The 22,585-nt window shown below is 41.4% G+C and overlaps 1 protein-coding gene across 4 annotated transcripts; it reads left to right on the top strand.

Moving 5' to 3' along the window:
• Positions 1 to 355: 355 nt before the first annotated feature.
• Positions 356 to 21,829, top strand: gtpbp8 (GTP binding protein 8 (putative)). Of its 4 annotated transcripts, none has more exons than XM_048541170.2 (8): positions 356 to 533; positions 6,064 to 6,137; positions 6,237 to 6,645; positions 8,476 to 8,574; positions 10,365 to 10,495; positions 13,751 to 13,850; positions 17,224 to 17,342; positions 20,769 to 21,829. In XM_048541170.2, the coding sequence occupies exons 3-8, from the start codon at positions 6,274 to 6,276 to the stop codon at positions 20,890 to 20,892; spliced, it is 945 nt and encodes a 314-aa protein (XP_048397127.1). In that variant the 5' UTR covers positions 356 to 533; positions 6,064 to 6,137; positions 6,237 to 6,273; the 3' UTR covers positions 20,893 to 21,829. The 4 variants fall into 4 exon arrangements, with proteins under 4 accessions (XP_048397127.1, XP_048397128.1, XP_048397130.1 ...); XM_048541171.2 differs by having other exon boundaries at positions 6,060 to 6,137; XM_048541173.2 differs by lacking the exon at positions 356 to 533 and adding an exon at positions 715 to 800 and having other exon boundaries at positions 6,060 to 6,137.
• Positions 21,830 to 22,585: the final 756 nt, after the last annotated feature.

Genomic DNA, 22,585 nt, shown 5'->3' with positions numbered 1-22,585 from the left:
GGCACACCATTTAAGACAAAGGAATTTATTGTAAACATATGAAAACTGATGGTACAACAAGCAACAATATCAACTCGAAATAACAATGTGTAGAGCTGGATGAACACAGCAGACCAAGCAGCATCTTAGGAGCAGGAAAGCTGACGTTTCGGGCCTAGACCCTCCATCAGAAAATCTGAAAGTAAGATTCTCAATCAGAAAAAGAACAATATCATCTCGTTAGTTTCAGTCATTTAGGATGAGCCCAGCCTCCCTGCGGTTTTGAGCGATGCCCTGCTCAATGAGGATTCAGAGCTATGTGAAGTTTTCTCCGGCCCTGCTACTCTTACTCCTTGTTTCCTGGGGGACACTCAAGTCCCGCGGACCAGGCAGCGCCGTAACTCCGGCCGACGGAAGAACTCCCGGGACCTCGGGCAGCCGCCCCAAAGAGAATAAGCCCTGTGATTGAGACCCCAGCGGGGAGACAGAGAGGGGCAGGTCGATTGTACTTTGAGGAATGACGGCTGCTCCACGCAGCCTGTCGCTTGCTGACGGTAACGGCGGAGGGCGCCGAGCGGGCTGTCGGGGAGAATGGTGCAGAGCCTTGGCTTTGAAGGCGGGGCCATGACTGGAGGGGGCGGAGCCTGTTGGAAGGGGCGTGGCCATGGCTGGTGGGCGGGGTCTTTGCATGGGTCGGAGAGTTTTGTGGGCGTGATCAATGTTGTGGGGGTGGAGCCAGGATTTGGGGTTTGATGGAGGCAGAGTCAAGGTTGTGAGCAGACAGTGAAGGTTGGCTGCTGAGTGCTGGATTCCGGGATTTTGTATGTTTTTTTTGTATGCTTAAGATAACTTTTTTAAAAACTGCATATGTTTTGAGTCAGTGGAATAACTAGTTGTTGACTGGTGCCTTTACGCATTACATCAGGCTTCTTTCTCCCAACGTTACATTTGTTTTAGTCAGCAGAATTCCAAATGTTAGGCACCAAACATGATTTTATTTTCTGAAGAATGGTCTCGACCCGAAACGTCAACTTTCCTGCACCTGTGCTGCTTGGCCTGCTGTGTTCACCCAGCTTCACACCGTGTTATCCCAGTTTTATTGTTGCCAGGGTTGCCACTCCTACCAGATAAGGTTGAGTCCCAGTTTAGAACATTGAGAGCAAATAAAAGTGTCACATTGGCTCAGCGGTTAGCACTGCTTCCTTACAGCACAAGGAGTCTGGGTTCAATTCCAGCTTTGGTTGACTGGCCAGGTGCAGTTTGCAAATTCTCCTCACATTTGCTTGGCTTTCCTCCGAATGCTCCAGTTTCCTCCCACAACCCAAAGATGTACAATTGGTCATGTTAAATTGCCTTGTGGTGTCCAGGGATATTCATTCTAAGGGGATTAGCCATGGGAAATGCAGGGTTACAGGAAAAGGGTAGGTAGGTTTGTGGGTATGGATGAGTTGCTGTTCAGAGGGTTGGTGTGGATTTAATTGGGCCAAATGGCCAGCTCCTACACTGTAGGAATTCTCTGATTCTAAGATTGGCTTGAGTGCCCTCTAGACCTGGTTTCTGCATACAAGAGAAACCCACATCCGTCAACAGACTAATTTCTGCATCCCCTTTGTTTTTGGTCACATAGATTCTTGACTAATGAGTCAAAGGTTGCTGGAAATAGGTGGGAATGTGGAGTTGAGGTTCCAGTCAGAACAGCCATGATCCCATTGATTGGTGGAGCAGGTACAAGGAGTCAAATGGCCTCCGCTTCTAATTTGTGTGCTCTGAAGCTGTTGGCGAAGTTAATGATTAGATAGCTGAGCATCACTCAAGCCTAACCACGCTTTTGAGATTGCATCCTCTTAGAGTAAACCATTCCAGAACCACATGGCTAAAGGACTAAAATGAGAAATAAGGTGTCTATGATCTTCAATCCCACAATCATCAAACATGTTCAAGCTGATTGTTGTAATTGACCTTGTAGCTCAAGGCAACCTCAGAAGATGTTCACAGAAGGGAGATGCTTAGTGCCAAAAGCCTCATTTACAGTATGAGAATAGCAGCACACCCAGTAATGTAACCAGACCTAAAGTATAAGCTAGCAGTGGTTCATGTGACAGAGAGTCAGATAGTGCCATTGAATGCCAGACCCTGTGTGTCATGAAATCTCAGGGAACATCTCGTGCAAGGAGACCCACTCCAGGACATCAAGAAAAGGCAGGAATGTTATGCAGTGAGATTGCAAATGTACTGGAGTTCCTTACGATGTGAATGTCACGGACCTAAACATGACTGACCCACTACTGACCCCAGGTCCAATTGAAAAACAAGATATTCCTAGCATTTTTAATATCTCAGGCATTCCCACCACATTTGTGAAGAAGGTCATCTTGAGAGAATGCTGGATGCTATCCTTATTCTCACTATTGCCCAGATCTTTGATTACTGAAGAAAATGCTGACATTAATAAACTATAACTTAAGCCTAGTGAAATATAACTGCTATCTTCATTTCAAAATTTCTCACTGAACTGATAAGGTTACATGTGTTTTCTTTCCATGACTTTCTGCACATTCACCAGATGTGATTATCTCGATTACAGTCCTCTGCCCAAAGTGCCCAGCGACCAGGTTAACTCACTGAGAACTAAGCAAAAAGGCTTTGCCTACTCTTAAGCTGCTAAACAGCATATCTGCAAATGTGGATCTTTTCTTCTGAATTGCCACCTACATCTCGCCCCTGACTTCCCCTCCTGTAAGTCTTAAAAACTCAAATCAATAACAAAGCAGCAAATACCTCTCCAGGAAGCTTGTTGAGTCATTTTGCTGAACTTTCATGATTTCTTAGAAAGGCTGTCTTGGATAATTCATTACAGTATGTTTTCGCAACAACTTGGTTTTGTACAAATTCTGCAGTTTAATTCATGTGAGTCAGTTCCTCAGACCGAGCTTGTGGTTGTCTGCAGCTACTGCACATCTTTCTCTTTTCCAGGTGTGCTGTATTTGCTTGTATTTCACTGCATTCACCCTGCTGAGTTACTCTTGATGTCACTGAAAGTTAATTGTTTGGATACGCAGTATGTTTACCTGCCCTCTCATGACTTTGTGTGCTCTGTTAATGCCTGCAATTTGTGATGTTGTGACCTTGTTCTTTCTGATCTGAGGTATTGCATTTTCCAATGTACAAAGCCCAAAATCAGCTTATCTAGAGATAGTAGGAACTATCTTCAATCAGCTGATCTAGTTGTCTTTCATTTATGTCCTTGAATTTCTGCCTTCTGGCTGCATTTATCAGTTTGTTAAGAAATGGCCAAAAGGCTCAGCTGGTTCCTGCTTTGGTCTTTGAAATTTATATAGGTAGCTCCTATCATTTGATTTTGACTGGAATGTGTGCGCTGAATTTTTCAAAACTGTTGTCTGAAGTTTTGCTGTCAGATTCACTCAACTTCCAGCTATTAAACAAATTAAACCCTTGCCCACCTGTCCACATATGACGCCACTGAACTTTTCCTCTTCATTCATGCCCTGTAGCAACCGACTGAATGTCAGAATTTTGTTTAAACTTCCCAAATCTTTGACAGCATCACCAGCCTCCCATTCCATCATGGATCTGTGAGTTCAATGCTGCAGCACTCATTGATTTTCCATGATTCACTCCACATTCTCTTTCTCTCTCTGACATATAAGTTAATTTTTAAATTTAATTCAGCATTACATTTATTTAAAATGTTTATATTTTTGCTCACAGACAGCCGTTGCTGCCGTATTAAGCCTTCGGGTTCCTGTACATTGGAAACAATCACTCTTTGGCCTCGTTGCTGGAGGTTCATTGAATATACAGTATTTCTATCAGCTGTCCATGTGGCTGGTGCACTGATGCTGTTACTTGGATCATGACAGTGCTGCAGTAATATGTGGTGCCTTGGAGATACATTCTCAGAACAATCTGTTCTTTTTTCTTAGTACTGTAATAAATACAGAGAACTTTCCTTTGGTCAGTGATTTTTTTTTTGTTTTTTTGCTTTCTCTTCCAGTTTGGTCAAGAGCAATGTAAAGGAGATTAATTCTTTATTCATTCATTCACGGGATGAGGGTGTTGCTGACCAGGCAGCATTTATTGTCCATCCTTAATTGCCCAGAGGGCAGTTAAAAGTCAACCACATTGCTGTGGGTCTGGAATCACATGTAGACCAGACCAGGAAAGGATGGCAGTTTCCTTCCCTAAAGGACATTAGTGAATCAGATGGGCTTTTCTGACAATTGACAACAGATTCACAGTTATCATTAGATTGTTAATTCCAGATATTTATTGAATTCAAATTCCAACATCTGCAATTGCGGGATTTGAACCCTGGTCCCAAGAACATTATCTGGGTCTCTGGATTAACAGTCCAGCGATATTACCACTAGGCCGTCGCCTCCAATCTCTAACTTGTGTAAACTCCTGGTCACTCCTGGAGAGTTGGCAACCAGAATTGGGTATGACTGTCTTTTATAGAAAACACAAGGATGTATGTTCTTCTTGTTGCCTAGAATACCCATTGCCACTTATTTTTTCCACCATGATATGGGCTAGAATTACTCCTGCTCATTAATCAAATTACTTTACTACGGCAGTTGTGAAATGACTGAGTGTAGGGTTAGCTTCTGCTGTTCTTCCATTAGGAGAGGATTATGGCCTTTGCTTTAACTCTGATATCATCTCTGGAATAACTGTCCCTCACTTCCTCCTTTAAAAGTCAAGTGATGTGCTACAAGGCTGTCATTAGCTTAATGCTTCATAAACAAGAAAAAGCAGATCTGTTCAAACTCTGGAACACAGAAATACAAGTAGGCCAGCGATCCTTCTGAGCTATCTGGGAGTTCATGCCTTTATTCCTTCCTCAGTTAATGATTATATCTGTTGATGCCATAAACAATTCCCTGAACAAAAAGTAAATGCTACAGCTTCTGAAGATCTAAAACAAAAGTGGAAAAAGCTTCTCTCAAGAAAATGTGAGAGTTGATATTTCAAGTAAAAATATATTTTGCGCCTGTTGCAAAAATCTAGTGCAGAGTTGGTGTTTTAGAATTTTTTTAAGTTTTAGGAAGTAATCTTGTACCTGTAGAAAATGGTGCATCTGATTGAGAAACTGATGAACATCATGGAAGTAAATGCAATCAAAACAAGCTGGAATTTGTTGCATTTAAAATGATGGGGCTATGTGAAGAGGTCAGTAGCTAGAAAATCAAATCCTAAACAGCAGTGAGCTTGCACTTGGTGCTGGTAATTCTGGAAGAACTGTTCTGTATTTTCTTAGAAATATGAGTTATTCTTATGGTTTACCGTAATCAAGGAAAACTTTGAAATTAAAACCCAGTTAATTTGCATTTCAACCTGGGAATTGGCCATAGAGACTAAGTTATGTCAGAGTGTGTTGGGGGCTGTTGTGGCACAATAGTAGTGTCCCTACCTCTGACCTAGGAGGCTTGGGTTCAAGTCCCAACTGCCCCAGAGGTGTGCAGTAACATTTCTGAGCAGTTTGATTTTCAAAAAAAAAGAAAGACAACCAGCAGGAAAGCTGTTTGGTATGCAGAAAGCTGCTCAGAGACTGTGTCAGCTTTGGGCCTTATTAACTTAAAGCTCCCTGGAAGCCAAGAGATCAGGTTAGATCTATACATGAAATAGAGTCAATGCTAGATCTATGATGCAGTCTGTGATTGGTAGCTGGTATTTACTATAAAACAAAATTGGTATGGGGAAAGAAAGGGGAAAAAATGTAAAACAAATGGAAGATTCTTCAAGGAGAACAATCCAGTTGCCCTGTCAGTGAAATGCAGTTAACCTTGTGGGCTATTAGAAATAAGGAGTATTTTCCATCATTTTTGGTCATTGCACAGGAGTTGCAGGGTGGTCTGGGCTGGAGCTGTAGAATCGAGAATCATGAGATTTTAAAACAAAGTTTGAGGGTTGCTTAACCAGGAAATTGGCTACATTGGCAAACAAAGGGGGGACTACACACACACACACACACACACACAAAACCTGGCTGCATCATCTTTCATGACTATAAATCTACTACTCTTCAACAGTTTCCTTCTCTTTTTAAATTTTGAAAGGCAGACCTCCACCCTCCAGAATTCACTTTGAGATCTTTTCAGTTCTGTGTTAAGGAAAACTAATCGTTCCAACTTCAGGTGAGCAATTTCGACATATTCTGAATTTTGCTGTGAAATGTTTAGTCTGTTTGATGCTTCTTCTGTCTTTGTATTTTAAATTGCTATTTCCCATTTCAGATTAATCTGCAATTAAATAAAGCAACAAATTGGAAGAATGCTCACAATACGAACATGTTTTCTACAGTTGTCACATGCATTCAAAGCAAAAACAGTGCTTGAGAGTGAGTTGTTTCAACAGTGCATTGTTTCAGTCTGCATTGTGCATAGAACTTCTCACAAGTTAGCTTCTGTCCAGAGTGTCTTCAAACTTAGTGAGAAGAAGCAAAACAGTATTATTTTTCCATTCAAAGACTTGGAAAGGTACCTGGTCAAAACTGTAAAAAAAATGAATTTTCAAATATTTGCTCCAAGTTTTGAAGATGTTGGAAATGCAGAACGATTCTTCACACCTTCCCATAAACACCATATCGATTATTTCACTTCTGCCATCAGGATTGATCATGCACCAACAACAGTTCAGCCAGAGGTTAGTACTACTTTCCTTCGTAGTTTGTTAATAAGACCATAAGACATAGGAGTGGAAGTAAGGCCATTCGGCCCATTGAGTCCACTCCCCCATTTAAATCATGGCTGATGGGCATTTCAACTCCACTTCCCTACACTCTCCCCGTAATCCTTGATTCCTTGTGAGATCAAGAATTTATCAATCTCTGCCTCCACTGCGCTCCGTGGCAATGAATTCCACAAGGCCCACCGCTCTCTGGCTGAAGAAATGTCGTCTCGTTTCAGTTTTAAATTTACCCCCTCTAATTCTAAGGCTGTGTCCACGTGTCCTAGTCTCCCTGCCTAACGGAAACAACTTCCCAGCATTCACCCTTTCTAAGCCATATATTATCTTGTAAATTTCAATTAGATCTCCCCTCAACCTTCTAAACTCCAATGAGTACAATCCTAGGATCCTCAGCCATTCATCGTACATTAAACCTACCGTCCCAGAGATCGTCCGTGTGAATGATTTATTTTGTCGCAATCATTTAACAACAAGCAATAACAGCTTCTGTTGTTGAAAATAGAGACATTTCATCACTTTTTCTTTTGTCTTATATTCATCAGGACAAGCCATTAGAATACCAATAAAGGGGCAAAGATTGGTGGAGTGCTGAATGGCAGTGTACTCTGATTATGAGAGGCATTGCCACGGAGAATGTGGCAGTTGAACGCGATTGTCAGTTAACCAGCAGGCTTTGTTTTTAGATTTCAAACAAGGTAGGTTGATGCTGGTCACGGTGTGAGCATCAGTAGGTTGGAGAAACTGGAAATGACAGGACCAAATAACACTGAGTGCAGTTTGTAAAGGTGATGAGGATTTGAAATCAATGTGTTGAGCGATGGAAAACCTGTGGAGGTGACCTGTGGAGGCAAATTGTTATCACAGGAAGATAGGATACTGTGGCAAAAGTCCACAGCAAAGAGATCTTTGAAGATATTGAGCATGGGATTATCAAAGGCATTGATGAGTTTTTTTTCAACTGTATGGTGGACACAGTAAGAAGAGATCATTTGGGAGTCAAATCCAGAAAATGATAAGAATCCCTAGAAGTGAAACTGAAGGAGCACAAAGTAAGTGAAAGCTGCCAGAAGAGGATTGAAACAAAAATGAGGGCAGATGTGGGAATAGAGGCAGTTCAGGCAGTTCAGTAGGGAATATAGTCACAGCAGAAAGCAAAATACTAAATGGAAGGTATATTCAAATCTGGAAACCCGATAAGGCATATAATTTACCCAAGGAGAAACAGAACAATTGTGACTCCCAATGGGAGTTCTGGTACAGTGAGAACCCATTTCATCTCTTTGTTTTTAGTGTTGTGCTCGTGTTGGTACTGGAATTGTTGTCAACTGTATCAACTTTCAGAAGAGCTTCAAACTACTGAATGTGGATTGGAGAATAAAATTACTTTTGACTAACCCCATGTAAGTGATGGTCATAGGATGGAGAGTTTTTGTTAACAATTCTGTCATGTATGTGAGCATTGCTAGTTGCCCAGCATTTATTGCCCTTCCCTAGTTGCCCTTGAGAAGATGGTGAGTTGCCTTCTTGAACTGCTGTAGTCCATGTGCTGTAGTTTGAGTCATAATGCTGTTACAGAGGGAATTCCAGAATTTCAACCCTGTGACACTGAAAGACAGAATGCTGAGTGGCTTGGAAGGAAACTTCCAGGTGATGGTGTTTCCGCCAATGTGATACAGATTATATACATGCAGTTGAGGTGAGAAGTTCCAAACCCCTTCACTACCCCATTAAAATATCATGGAATTGAGATCTTTGGTATGAATGGTATATTCATTTCCCTTGCAGGTGTGTTTTATAGGCCGAAGTAATGTGGGAAAGTCTTCATTGATAAAAGCCTTGTTTTCCATGGTTCCTGGTATTGAAGTTAGAGTTTCAAAAAATCCTGTAAGTATTTGAATTTTGGACTTTTGGGGGAAATTCACATTTATTTTGTCTTAGGTAAAACATATCATACTTTACTGACATCATCTGTGATGTCCTGGGTGTCCTGTCTCCAAAGTCAGAAGTTCTTCAGGTACCTCCTCTTCTCTCCCCTCTCTAACCTTATAGCACTCCTGCTAACTTTAACTTGATCGCCCATACACTGTACTTTTGTAAAAACGAAAAACCTGTGGATGCTGTAAATCAGAGACAAAAATAGAAATTGTTGGAAAAGTTCAGCGGGTCTGGCAGCATTTATGGAGTGAAATCAGTTAACGTTTCAGGTCAAGTGACCCTTCCTTGCGTCACTCAGCCTGAAACATTAATTCTAACTGTGCTTTTTGTGCTTTTCTTTCTTCTTCTGTCTACCTCCCCATCTCTTTTATTTCTTCTGGAAGACTCATGCTCTGTTACACTTCTTTGCCCAGGATTCTGATTTTGTAGATGACACCCAGCCAATGTTCTTTAGCCTGTAATGCTGCTGTCATAATAAAAAAAAGTACTTCAAAAATACTTTGTTAGTTTCTCTTTCCTCTTTGGTTAAAAAATGTTCTGAACGTGAGATTTCATAAGGTGATTATGTTTTGGACTGCCTCATTAACTCAAGGTAAAATGGCACAATCACATAATCATTAAAGCATTGAAGGAGGTCATTTCCCACATCATGTCTGCACCAACTTTCCAAATGAACATCTTTCTTAGTTTCACTCTCCCACCTTCTCCCAGTAACCTTGCACATTCTTCCTTTTCAGATAACTGCCTAATTCCCCACTGATTGTTGTAATTGATCCTTCCTGTGCCACCTTTTCTGGCATTTTAGATCCTAACCACTTCTTCAAGAAATATTATTTTTCTCATTATGCTTTTGTTTTATTTTACTTTAAATCTGTGCCACCTTGTTCTTAAAGCTTTCACAAATGGGACAATTTCTCCCCCACTACTCTGTCCTGTCCCCTCGTAATTTTGAATAACTCTGTGAAATTTTCTCCAACGAAGAGAGTCATGGAACCTGTCATGTGTTCTGCACAACAAGCCTAAATGGCTAATGCAGCAGACATGCAGACCTGGATCAGATTTTATTGGAATGCACATGCGAGGCTTAACACCTGGAAACAAAGGTAGATGTTCTTTTTATTGAAGATTCTCTGTCTCAGAGAAGAGGACCGGGGACAAGGAACAGGGGTTGTTGCAGCATGCAGAGAGAAAAAGCTGCTTTTCCTGTTCGCTGCCAGACTCTATGCTGAGGAAAGTTGGTCCACTACTTTAAGGGAAAAAACCCACAGTGTTTTAAGGGCATTGTAATATTTGTGTTTGTGAGATTAGAAGAATAAATTAGTGGGGTGGCAATGTACTGCTGCAAGTTGCTTCTGAGAGGAATGAGGGACAGAATCTTCATTGGCTGCTTCTTGGTTTTCACTAATTCCTGTGATTATTGCTTCCAAATACTTTGTGTGAATGATTATCCAAACTCCCAATTATATTTTGAAAGTTAACTCATAATTTGGTATAACATTGCTTCATGTATCATTTCCAATTTTTCTACAAAGTAGAAGTGATTTGTTTTTGTTAATCGGAACAGTATTATGTTTGTAACAGAACAATATTATTCAGAAACATGTTTCCTGGGTAGCTGATGCTTGACCATGTTTGTACACCCTAAGAAAAACACCAAACTTGAACTAAGGTATCATTGCACTGAAGGAGCTTCTTTTAATTCATGAGTTGACTTTTGCTTTTGTTTTCTGTTATTTTAGGGACATACAAAAAAGATGAATTTCTTTAAAGTAGGTAAGGCATTTACTGTCGTTGACATGCCTGGCTATGGATACAGAGCACCTTCTGATTTTGTGGAAATGGTAGAGAGATATCTTGAGGCAAGACAGAAGTAAGTGCCACATGGCTTTTGTTTTGATCACTTATTTTCCCCTTAATTTTGTGTAAATGGATAATATTCCAGTAATAGTGTCAAGAACCATTGACATGTAATTAAAGGGTTACTTGGTGACGGGATACCGGCCTCTGTGCAGTTATTTCTTGCTGTGACAAGAGTGGAATAGATAATGTAATTATGCAAAAAACACTACTAGCTGAAGCCCAAATGGGAACTACAAATGGCTTTGTCGTTAGAAAATGCAGCAAGTGGAGCATGAGAGTTGCAGGCTATTCCAATGGAAGTGGATGCTGTCACCATCTGTGCTTGGGGAACATCACTTGAGTGAAGGCAATTGCATAGTCTCACTCAGGACATATCCCCGACATAGGGACTCAAGGTTAGCCCACAGCAAAACCCCAAAAACTAAGCCAAGCCTTGGCCAAACGGTTAACATTTTCTAAGGGTTTGGAGTAGATTTGTAGCTCGGGCTGTGGGTGTTGAGGTTGGTTGGCTCGCCAAGCTGGTTTGTTGTTCCACAGATGTTTCATTACCAATGTTGGTAACATCCTCAGTGCAACCTCTGATGAAGCGTTGGTGTGTTTTCCTGCCTGGTTCTTAAACTCTGGGGTCAGTTGCGATGGATTCCCTCACTTCCAGGTTTCCTCCGTAGTAGCATGGACATGGGGTCGAGTTCAGTGTGATTATTAATAGCATGCTTTGTGGAGTGCCATGCTTCCAGGAATTCTCGTGCTTGTCTCTGCCTAGGCTGTCCCAGGATCTTGGTGTTGTCCCAGTAGAAGTGGTGGTTCTCCTTGTCCATGTGGATTGAGATGAGTCAGTATTGGTCATGTCTTTTTGTAGCCAGTTGGTGTTCATGTGCTCTTGTTATTAGTTTCCTGCCTGTTTGTCCGATGTAGTGTTTCTCGCAGTCTCTGCAGGGGATCTTGTAGATGACATTGGTCCTGTCCATGGTGGGAGTAGGTCATTAGTTTGGGTGGGCACTTGTCATAGGGTTGACGTGGGTTTGTGCGCCACTCTGATGCCCAGCGTTCGTAGGAGTCTTGTGGTGAGTTCTGATGTGTTCCTGAGGTAGGGTAGTTTGATGAGTATGTCGGGGTGTGTAGAATCTTCCTGATGCTGGTCCTGTGGGCATCTCCTGACCCAGTTCTTTGGATATCTATTATCCTCGAACACTTGGAAGAGGCATTATCCTTCCTCTTGGCTTGGTTCCTTGTTGCTGCAGTGTGTTGTTGCCCTTTTAAATAGTGTTCGCGCACAGCTTCGTTTGTGTGTACTGGGATGGTTACTATTGAAGTTCAGTACCTGGTCTGTGCGTGTGGCCTTTTGGTGTACTTACTGTTACACACACTGACGCTTCATCAGATGCTGCACTGAGGATGTTACCAAGCACGGTAACAAAACGTCTGCGGAACAACAAACCAGCTCAGCGAGCCAACCAACCTCAACAGGTTAACATTTTCTCCAGGATCTGGGCCAGCCAGCCATTGTAGTTGCTGCTGGTATGTGGACTCGAGACAGCAAAAGCGTCTCACTAGGCCTGAATTGGTCAAGAGAAGCCTGAGGCCGGAATCCAGGAGAGTGCGCACCCTGGAAAGTTTACCTGCATCTGACTTGGAACAGTTAGTGTTTAGTGCCATCCTAATCAGAACCAATCAAAACAAACAGCTGGTTAAATGGCCACCCGATTCTAGTGAGGGTGATACTGGCGCAGTGGTATCAGTGATTGTAAAACCTGTCCTTAAACAAAAATGGGAGTGTCTAGTAAGTGCTGGACTCAGTTTCACGTCGACTCTGCCTGCTCTTTCACGGGATCAATATCCTTCGTCATTGTGGACACCCATTCAAAGTTGTTAGACATGCATAGAGTCCATTTATCAAACAGAAAATGTACGAGAGCATCTTTTGCAATACACAGGCTTCGGGAAGTGTTAGTCACAGACAATGAGCCATTGTTTACCAGCAGATACTTTGAGTATTTCCTACGGTTGAATGACATTCAGCATATAATGCTAGCTCCATTCCATCCATTATCCAATGGTCAGGCAGAAAGAGCAGTTGAAGGCAGACTTAAAGAAATAGCCTACAGTTTCACTAGATACCAAACTGTCACCATTTCTATTTGATTATCAGACCACCCATCATGTAACTACAGGGATAGCTCCAGCAGTGTCGCTCATGGGGCAAAGACTCCACACCAGGTTAAATTTGACCTTCCCGGATCTGAGCAAGAAAGAGAAACGGCATCAAGAATGCCAATATGAGATACAAGACTCCTGTAAGCAAGGGAGATTGTTTACTTTAGGGGAGGAAGTTTGGGGTAGGAACTACAGGAGTGGCCCTGCATGGGTAAGAGGCATCATTGACGAGATGCCAGGTCCGATGGCAAAGATTGGGTGTATGAGATGGCCCTGAACAAGCACATGGACCACGCGACAGCTGCAAATTTGCAAACGGGGCAGGAGCAAAACATAACCAGAACAGATGGAAAGGCTGACGGAACCCATGGGTTCTACCCCTGTTTAGCGTCAAACTAAACTCGGAGTCTGAGATGGACACAGTGAATGTTGCAGCCTCGATGCCCATACCGCATGAATTTCTTCTGAGACACAACGGGTGCAGGAGGCAGGCTGTGGTCTGGGACATGCTGCCTATATTTGAGGCTGAGTTGGTGGAACTGGACCTGGTGAGAAAATGCCCCAGGAGAGGCTATGAGAGCAAAAATAGGCTTATGTCCCTGGACATAGAGGGGGAGGGATGTATGGATTATAATGAGGTCAGCCAGGTGGACTTCAGAGAATATGAGTTCCTGATTGGGCTGTTAATCTAGTCCAATCAGGGAACCCTGTCTGACAGATAAATACATGAGTGTCAGAGGTTCTGTTCACTCTGAGAGCTGGCCCTAAAGAAGTTCGGCCAGTGTCAAGACAATTAAGGCAGGTCAATAAATGCTGAATGTGCCAGACCTCCTGCTGTAAATGAAAAATAAATATAATTTAATTAGCAATTAGTTGACACAGTGTGGTGGATGGTGGGTCAGTCTTGGTGGATAATTGCATGGGCTGAATGGCCTACCTCGTCTTTCAGTTTTTGTTGGTTTTATGACCACCTTTCCAAGATGTAGAAGTGTTTACTTCTGACCCCTCATGACCACCATGAAATGAATAGTTCCAATATTGAGTGGCTAAACATGGGCAGTTCGTACTGTCTCTGAGTGAAACTTGATTAGATTGTTTGTTTACTCCATAGTTTAAAGAGAACATTTCTGCTATTGGATGCATCAATTGGAATCCAGGAAGCAGATCAAATAGCAATTGAAATGTGTGAAGAGTTTGGTATTCCCTATGTTGTAAGTAATAAAATCCAAATGCTTAATTTTACGGATTTCTCTTATTCCCTTTGGATTTCATTCCCATTACATTCTTTACTGCAAGAACACATGACTGGCCTGTTTGCAGACTTCTGCCAAAGTTTGAGTCGGCTTGCAGTTAAATCCAATTGCTACAAGGTTGACTTACTCCGCAACCTGTCCCTTCAGAAAACCTCTTCTTTTTCTGAACTCCCATTTGTAATCCCCTACAATAGATTTGGCCTATCTGATAATGAGCTGCCTATGTTACTCAGTTACATGTCACAATAAGTTAGTAGACTGTGCTGCAACTTTGGACATTAATTCCATCTGAGGCTGATTTTCTCACCATTGTCTATCTCCTCCACGTGAGAAGAGAGTAATTTCGAGATTGCCAAGAATCCATCAGTGTTCGACTCAGTCTAACTTGAGGTTTTTCCCTTTGTATCTGCATCTCTGTATTTGACACAGTGAATCAACACATTAATATGTTCGTACAACCAGTCTCTATGTCCCAGTTGTGGATATGGTCCCTGTATTTGAATGTGTATGTCCTGGGTCATTACAATGATCCGTGGGTATGCAACAGACATGCTTACCCTAAGTGAAGTTCCAGGTGTAAGCACAATGGCAGCTTTTTCGCAATGCCCTGCTTCATGACGTAAAATGGCCATGCTCCAAACATAATTCCAGGCAACATCATGAAGAAACAATCGCCTTGCTCCATTCACTGAAACGACATTGATGAGTCTGAGCCTATCCTTGGTGTAGTTGAGAAAACCTTGGAAATCTGTGTCTAACAATCCCTGGTATAATTGAATTCTGTTCCCTTTTTGTGACAGCTTGACAACTAGTTAACAACAATCAAATCCTATGTCTTTATTTATTGTCATAAAATACTGAATTAATAGTTTTTAGAGATCCAAAACACATCTAAAGTTACAAAAATACTCATTAGGTTATGAGCAAAACATACATTTTTTGTATTAAACTAATGATGAAAATATCTTTCTCCCACTGAATAAACTATTTCGTGTTTGGCTAGTAATCTCCGGATGACGTCTAATACCACATGCTGGCAAGAGTAAAAATGACACATCAGACAAATTCATGGCTGGGGAAGTGGTGTTGGAGGGCGGGAATTTAGCTTCCTGGAACACTATTGTTGGGGGCAGGTGGGACTGTTTACAGACACATCTGGGTAGGACCAGGACTGATGTCCTCGGGTGTGGGTGGGAACCTGAGCAAAGACACAGGGAGAATCAAGGAGAGAAACAAAAGACCAAGTAAGTCGCAGAAAAATCACTTGTGTAAAATGTTGCACGAGTGCAACATAAACCTAAGATGATGAACGTGGTTGAAAAGATGAGTGTAAAGGTTTGTGGGGCCCAGTGTCACAATGGAGTGGCACTCAGTGACTAATGGAGTACCGTGAAGATTGGCATGCTTCAGTTTTTCACGATATATATATAAAAAAGTAACCTGGAACAGGGAATTAAAAATCAAAATTTCCAGGTTTGCTGACGACAAAACTGGACAGAATTGTGAGTTGTGAGGAGGATGAAAGGACGCTTCAAGGTGATTTTGAAAAAGTGATGGGCAAACACATGGCAGATGCGATACAGTGTGGCGAAATGTGAAGTAAATCACTTTGAAGTGGCAAGCAGAAAGGAAAAGTATTATTTAAATGGCGATATATTGGGAAGTGTGCAAGTACAAGTAATCTGAGTGTTCTTCTATGGTGGTCTATGAAAGTAAGCAAGCAGGTGCGGCAAGCAATTTGGAAGGCAAATTGTACATTGGGTTTCTTTGCAAGAGGACTTGAGTTTTTGTTTTGGTCTCCCTACCATAGAAAGATATATTTGCTATAGAAGGCATACACCAGAAGTTCCTTAGGCTGATACCAGGGAGAGCAGGACTGCCCTAGGAGGAGAAATTGGTTCAACTGGGCCTGTATTCTCTAGCGCTTAGAAGGATGACTGGGGATTCAGTTCACATTCTAATTGGACTGGACAGACTAGATGCAGAGGGATACTTTCCATGGAGAGATTGGGGAGTTGAGTACAAGGGGACATCTCAGAATAGAGAATAGACAATTTGGGACTGAGGTGAGGAAAATCTTCTTCCTTCAAAGCGTCGTGAACCGATAAAATTCCCTATCATTATGCCATGGAGGCCAAGTCAGTGAATATATTCAAAAAAGTGGTAGAGGAAGTGGTAGAGGCTAGTACACATACAACATTTAAAATACATTTAGACAGGTCACTGGATAAGAAAAGCTGAGAGGGATATAGGTCAAGTGCAGGCAAATGGGACTAGCTCAATGTGGGAAACCACGTCGGCACGGACAAGTTGGGCCAAACGGGCTACTTCTGTCCTATGAATGATAATTTGAAGTGTAATGAGACCTGAGTGTTCTTGAAGATTAGCTGTGAGATGAAGCATGTTGGTGCATCTGGCAATAAGAAGGCAAATGCTATGTTTGTGTTCATAGCTAGAGAATTCAAACACTGGAGCAGGGCTGTCTTGCGGCAGTTGTACAGGGCCTTGGTGACACCACACTTGAAGTATTGTATGCAGTTTTGTCTCATTACCTGAGGAATGGCATTCTGGAGTGTAACAATAGTTTACCCAGATAATAGGAACTGCTGATGCTGGAGAATCTGAGATAACACATTATGAAGCTGGCTGAACGCAGCAGGCTAAGCAGCAACAGAGGAGCAGGAAAGTTTGATGTTTCAGATCGAGACCCTTCTGGGACGCCAGGATTATGTTTGGAGAGAGTTTGCTATTAGGCCAACCTTTTATTTCAGATTTCACAATCTGACATAATGGGATTCAAATGAATACCCCAAAACATTACTCTCGACTCTGGATTTATGAACTAGTTCAGTGACATTACCATTTTACTGTTACTTCCCTCACAAATATAAAGTCTATTATATGTACAAAATAACCCAAGTTAATGCTTTTTAAAAAAATGAAAAATGAATACATTTTAAATATTGTTACTTATTGCTCTGTAGTTCAATTAAGAGCTCCATTGTAACTAAAGAACGATTGAGTGGGAAATTATACAGTCTATCATGTACCTCTACAGCAATATTTATTGACGAATTCTGAACATGTAACACCAGCTGTCAATATGTGTTCTGATTTTTGATTGCAAGTGACATAAGAATGCAGATATGTTTTTACTTGCATTATAAAATTGCACATTTGCTTTGTAGAAAGCCAGTAAAATTGGCAAGTTGGCAGATTATTGGGCCACTTCACAAAAAATTGTTTTGCACATCATGTGAAATAATAATGATGGAGCTGGCAAAATTACATCCTAATCGGTAATTGCCTTCTTCTGTTACGTTTGCTACAGCTTGTTTTAACAAAGATTGACAGACCTCAGCAAGGCAATCTGCTGAAGATAATTCTAGGAGTACAAGAAGTGATAGAAAAACAAACGTTGGGGTGCTTTCCTCAGCCGTTCCTTGTGAGGTGTGTTAAAATGTATTTCTTTAAAACTCCATGAAAAAATTGCTAAGATAATAGGTGGGACGAAGCTATGGATGCTGAAATTAGTTCTGTTGTTAACTGTTTCCTTTCTTAAAAAAAGACTTATTCATGGGATGGGGGCATCACATGCTGGGCCAGTATTTATTGCCCATCTCTAGTGGGCCTTGAGAAGGCTACGGTGAGCAGTCCTGCAGAACTGCTGGAGTTTGTGAGCTGTTAGTGGACCCACAATGCTATTAAGGAGGGTGTTCCAGGATTTTGACTCAGCCATAGAGAAAGAACAGTGATATATTTCCAAGTCAAAATGGTGAGTGGCTTTGAACTTGCAGCGGGTACTTCCATGTATCTGCTGCCCTTGTCCATTTAGAGAGAAGTGTTTGTGTGTTTGGAAGGTGCGGTCTTAAGGAGCTTTGGTGAATTTCTGCCGTGTGTCTTGTAGGTGGTACACACTGCTGTTGCTAATAAAGGGAGTGGATGCTAGTGGATGTAGTACCAATCAAGTGGGCTGCTTTGGCTGGATGCTGTCAAGTTTCTTGAGTGTTACTTGAGCTGCACCCATCCAGGTTAGTCAGTGGGGAAAATAGGGCAAGAACACAAAAGTGAGATTCTCAATTTCGAGAAAAATAGTCCAATTTTGCACTCAAAGTTTTAATGGCTAGTTGAGATTCTTACTAGTGAGCAGTAACCAGCTTATATGCATGCATTACATCTCATTATCATGTAATCTTTCCTCATTTGTATGCAGTTTGCTATTTCCCAGGCATGGAGAAGAACTAGATGACGACAGTCCTGATGTGAAAGTGTGAGTGGGTGCCCAGAGGCTGCAGCTTGCTGCTGTCTTATCCAGGTGCCGACTTTGGCCAGTTTTCCTCAGCAGTCAGAGTGTGCTGCATGGGCAGCGACTGCCTGAAGGCTCTGTCCACGGAGGTTGATGCTGGCAAAGCACCAGCCTCCATAAATCATCCTGATGCATTTGGGATTGACCTCTGATACAACTCACCTCCTCAGTACTGCATTGTGCAGTTTGTCAACGCCCTACATTGCAATGCTGCTGCCACGTCTCATTGCACGCAGTACCGATCTCGTACATCGGAGCATAAGACATACGAGTGGAAGTAAGGCCATTCGGCCCATCAAGTCCACTCCACCATTTAAATCATGGCTGATGGGCATTTCAACTCCACTTCCCTGCACTCTCCCCGTAGCCCTTGATTCCTTCTGAGATCAAGAATTTGTCGATCTCTGCCTTGAAGGCATCTAACGTCCAGGCCTCCACTGCACTCCGTGGCAATGAATTCCACAAGCCCATCACTCTCTGGCTGAAGAAATGTCCTCTCATTTCCGTTTTAAATTTACCCCCTCTAATTTTAAGGCTGTGTCCACGGGTCCTAGTCTCCCCGCCTAACGGAAACAACTTCCCAGCGTCCACCCCTTCTAAGCCACACATTATCTTGTAAGTTTCTATTAGATCTCCCCTCAATCTTCTAAACTCTAATGAACACAATCCCAGGATCCTTAGCCGTTCATCATATGTTAAACCTACCATTCTAGGGATCATCTGTGTGAATCTCCGCTGGACACGCTCCAGGGCTAGTATGTCTTTTCTGAGGTGTGCGGCCCAAAATTGGACACAGTTTTCTAAATGGGGCCTAACTAGAGCTTTATAAAGTCTCAGAAGCACATCGCTGCTTTTATATTCCAACCCTCTTGAGATAAATGACAACATTGCATTCGCTTTCTGAATCACGGACTCTACCTGCAAGTTAACTTTTAGAGAATCCAGGACCAACACTCCCAGATCCCTTTGTACTTCTGCTTTATGAATTTTCTCACCGTTTAGAAAATAGTCCATGCCTGTATTCTTTTTTCCAAAGGAGCAGCATGCTCTAAGCTTTTAGCTCGCTTTCTTAGTGCTCACTCAGTTTGTGCCTGCCTGGATTCTCACAGCAACTCTGCTTTGCCTTTCTGTACAGATGGGTGGTAAGGCAACTTATCATGTTTGCCAACAATGAACAGTCGAGGGGGTTAATGGTTGATAAGGAGCCTGGTTCTTTGTCGGTCAGGAAGAAAGCGAAGGTTTCCTGAGTAAGTAGGAAGCAGAGAGAGTAAGAAAATTAACTAGTTTGGGTGTGGGTGAAAGCCATTGAAGGAAAACATGCTGTGTGCAATAATGAGAGTAGAGGATCATAAGCCTTGGAGGGAGATAGGTGCAATTACAGAATGAAAAGTGAGAGGTAGCGGAGAGAAAATGGCAGCATTTACCCATGCAGAAGGCAGTTAACCTTCCTGCAGCCTGTGGACACTGTGCTGACCCAGCTGGCTACTTCAAACCAGGCTGCCAGCAAATGCAGCTGGAGTTGAATATGGTGCCTGTCGTGTGAATGTCAGAAGGGCCCCGGAACAGGCCAATACTTTACCACTGCTGAGCACCTGACAGCAGGAGAGTAGCATCACACAGGTGGTATGCATTATCAATGAGGCGAACAGCATAAAATTTCATGAGAAAAGTCTCCAGCACTCTCAGAGGGATACCCTCCATGAAACCCTCTCCCAAAATTGATGCTTGGCCGATTTCTAAGGAAATAAATACCCATAAGTCAACTAGAGTCCAAATCTGCATTTAAACGGAAAAGGGTTCTATTTGCCCGCATGTAACTTATCAAAATACCAGATTCTTTAAAATTACAAGCTTCTTTGTCTTGCTCAGCATGCTATCTGCACTGGAGCAAACATTTTTCTGTGTTAGGCCAAGACTGTTTATCTCCAGACCTCTTTACAGCCCCAATCCAGACATAAAAACAAGAATTGACGTCAAGAGATGAGGTGACAGTGATTGGCCTTGACATCGAGGCAGCTTTTAACTAAGTGAGGCATCAAAGAGTCATAGCAGCATTTAAATCAATGGCAATCAGGAGGAAAGATCTCCTGGTTGGAGACATACCCAGCTCAAATGCAGATACTAGGGGTTGTTTGAGATCAGTTGTCTCAGCCTCAAGACATCACTGATGAAACCATTTTAACCTGAAAAACAGACAATGAAACAAATGTCATGTTGAAAGTCTGTACATGGAGGAGCTCAGTTTTCCAGACAATGAATTGAATTATAATTACTGCTATGTGTATATACATTTTGTATTTGCTTCCTATGGAAAATTACCCGGCCATCAATCTGTTTCTCTCTATGGTTTAAATGAGGAACTTGGTACGTGGCTAAAATCATAAATTAGCTCATTGGGCAAGTAGTATGGTGTTCTTTACTGTTTCATCCATATATGGTTAGTGGTAGCTTCAAATTTAAACACCATACTGTTAAACGTTAGATCAAAATTTTCACAGGTTGCATAATGCAGCATTCTCTTGCGTAATGTAAAGTATTATTTTTAAAAATTACAACTTTTATTCCTGCAGCTCTTTGAATTATTCTGGGATTCATCTGCTGAGATGTTTCATAGCTCATGTAACTGGAAATCTTCAGATTAATGAACATAATACCCTGCCTTTAAGATCAGGAGTAAATTCTGCAAAGATATGAAAATTGATTTCAGAGCAGGACCATGTGTCTACAGTACCAACTGCTGATTTGATTTCACTGAACTACTGAATACAAATTAAAAATTTTAAAAGTGAAATTAAGTTTGACCTAATTGAGATTATGTATTCATGGGAAATATTACAGAATATGTGTAACGCCTTGTGGAAAATTGTAAAGTTTATATATTCTGTTTACAAACTGGATGTATCCTGAGTGCTATTTAAATGGAATCAATTTCCATTGTTCCTAAAATGTATTTCATAGAAATTCATAGAACCTTGCTCCTTCACAATTATTCAAACTTCATAGTTGCATTTTTAAGGAAAAACTTTTGAAAGATTGAAACAGTTGAAATGTTGAAAGCTTTTTCCCAGAAAATTACCCTTTAATATGCATCAAGTGCTTTCACACAGAGTAAGAAATTTATTTTCAGTAGAAGGTTGCTGTTAATGCATTCAAATGTGAAACAAGGCTATTCAAATGCTAGATACAGTAGGACATCTTTGCAGTGGGAAGCATTTTATGATTATCATGTCATTTTGACTGACATTATGTTTCAGAATTACCCTGGGTTTTCTCTCTTTTGAGGACACAGTACGATATTCTAAAAAAATGACATTTGCAAAACATTGCATGTGCCATATTTTAAGCTTTCTGTTTTCCTTAGCTGATCAGCCAAATGGTCACTTAAAATTTACAGGAACCTTATATTTGATGCTCACTCTGGTTTTTTACAGGAGTTGTTAAGCACAGTACTCACTTTGTATACTGATGAAGACTAATACAGTCACATTCCATGAATTAATTTAAAAAAGATGTGTGTATGTATAAATCCAAAGAATGCTAATAAAACTTGACAAAAGAAGAATTGAAAAGCTCTCATGGTGATTCCTCATCTTGCATTGGGCATCATGTGCCAATAACAAACCATGGTCACAATGTACATTGGGATTTATGGCTCCCATCTTGTAGCCCAACAAGATTCCAACCACAAACTGCAGATCTGCTTTAATACAGTTGATAAACCACTGCCGTTATGTAATGAATGGGGTAGATCTTGACTTTGTTTGATAGTGTACTGTAAAACATTAAAGAAAACATCCTGACACAAAATGAAGGATCTACCTTGATATGTATAGAGTTAATAAATAGTAGGTATAACTTATTTTGTCCTTGAATCTTCATATTATCAAAGAGGAGTTCTCCTTCAAGTCACACTCCACCCTGACTTGGAAATATAACACTGTTCCTTTTGGAACTCCTTAGCTAATAACTTTGTTGCAATCCCTTCACTGCACAGACTACAGAGGTTCAAGAAATTGGCTCACTGCCGCTTTCTCAAAGATAGTTGGAGAGGGGTACAAATGCTGGCCTTGGCACTGATGCGTAAACCCCGTGAATGTTTCTTTAAAAAAATTTGGATAATCAGAGAGTACCTGTTGGAAGTTTAACAATGAATAGTTTGTACTGTCACTCCAATGCCTTAGCCTGTGTTGTCACTTGAATTTAAGTAATAATTTTGGCTTTATGCAAGGGATCTTGTCAGGTTACGGTTTTAACGGGACACATGCTGAAAGTACATGGATGCATCAAAAAGCTGTGGTTTGTGGATTTTCACTGTCAGTTTGGTAATTATTTCATGCCCAATATAGAGCTGCTGCTGTTCACTGCATTCAAAATCTCATCACTTTAA

The sequence above is a fragment of the Stegostoma tigrinum genome, chromosome 12, assembly GCF_030684315.1.
Source record: "Stegostoma tigrinum isolate sSteTig4 chromosome 12, sSteTig4.hap1, whole genome shotgun sequence".
Taxonomy (NCBI): domain Eukaryota; kingdom Metazoa; phylum Chordata; class Chondrichthyes; order Orectolobiformes; family Stegostomatidae; genus Stegostoma; species Stegostoma tigrinum.
This window is presented reverse-complemented; position numbering and strand designations above follow the sequence as displayed.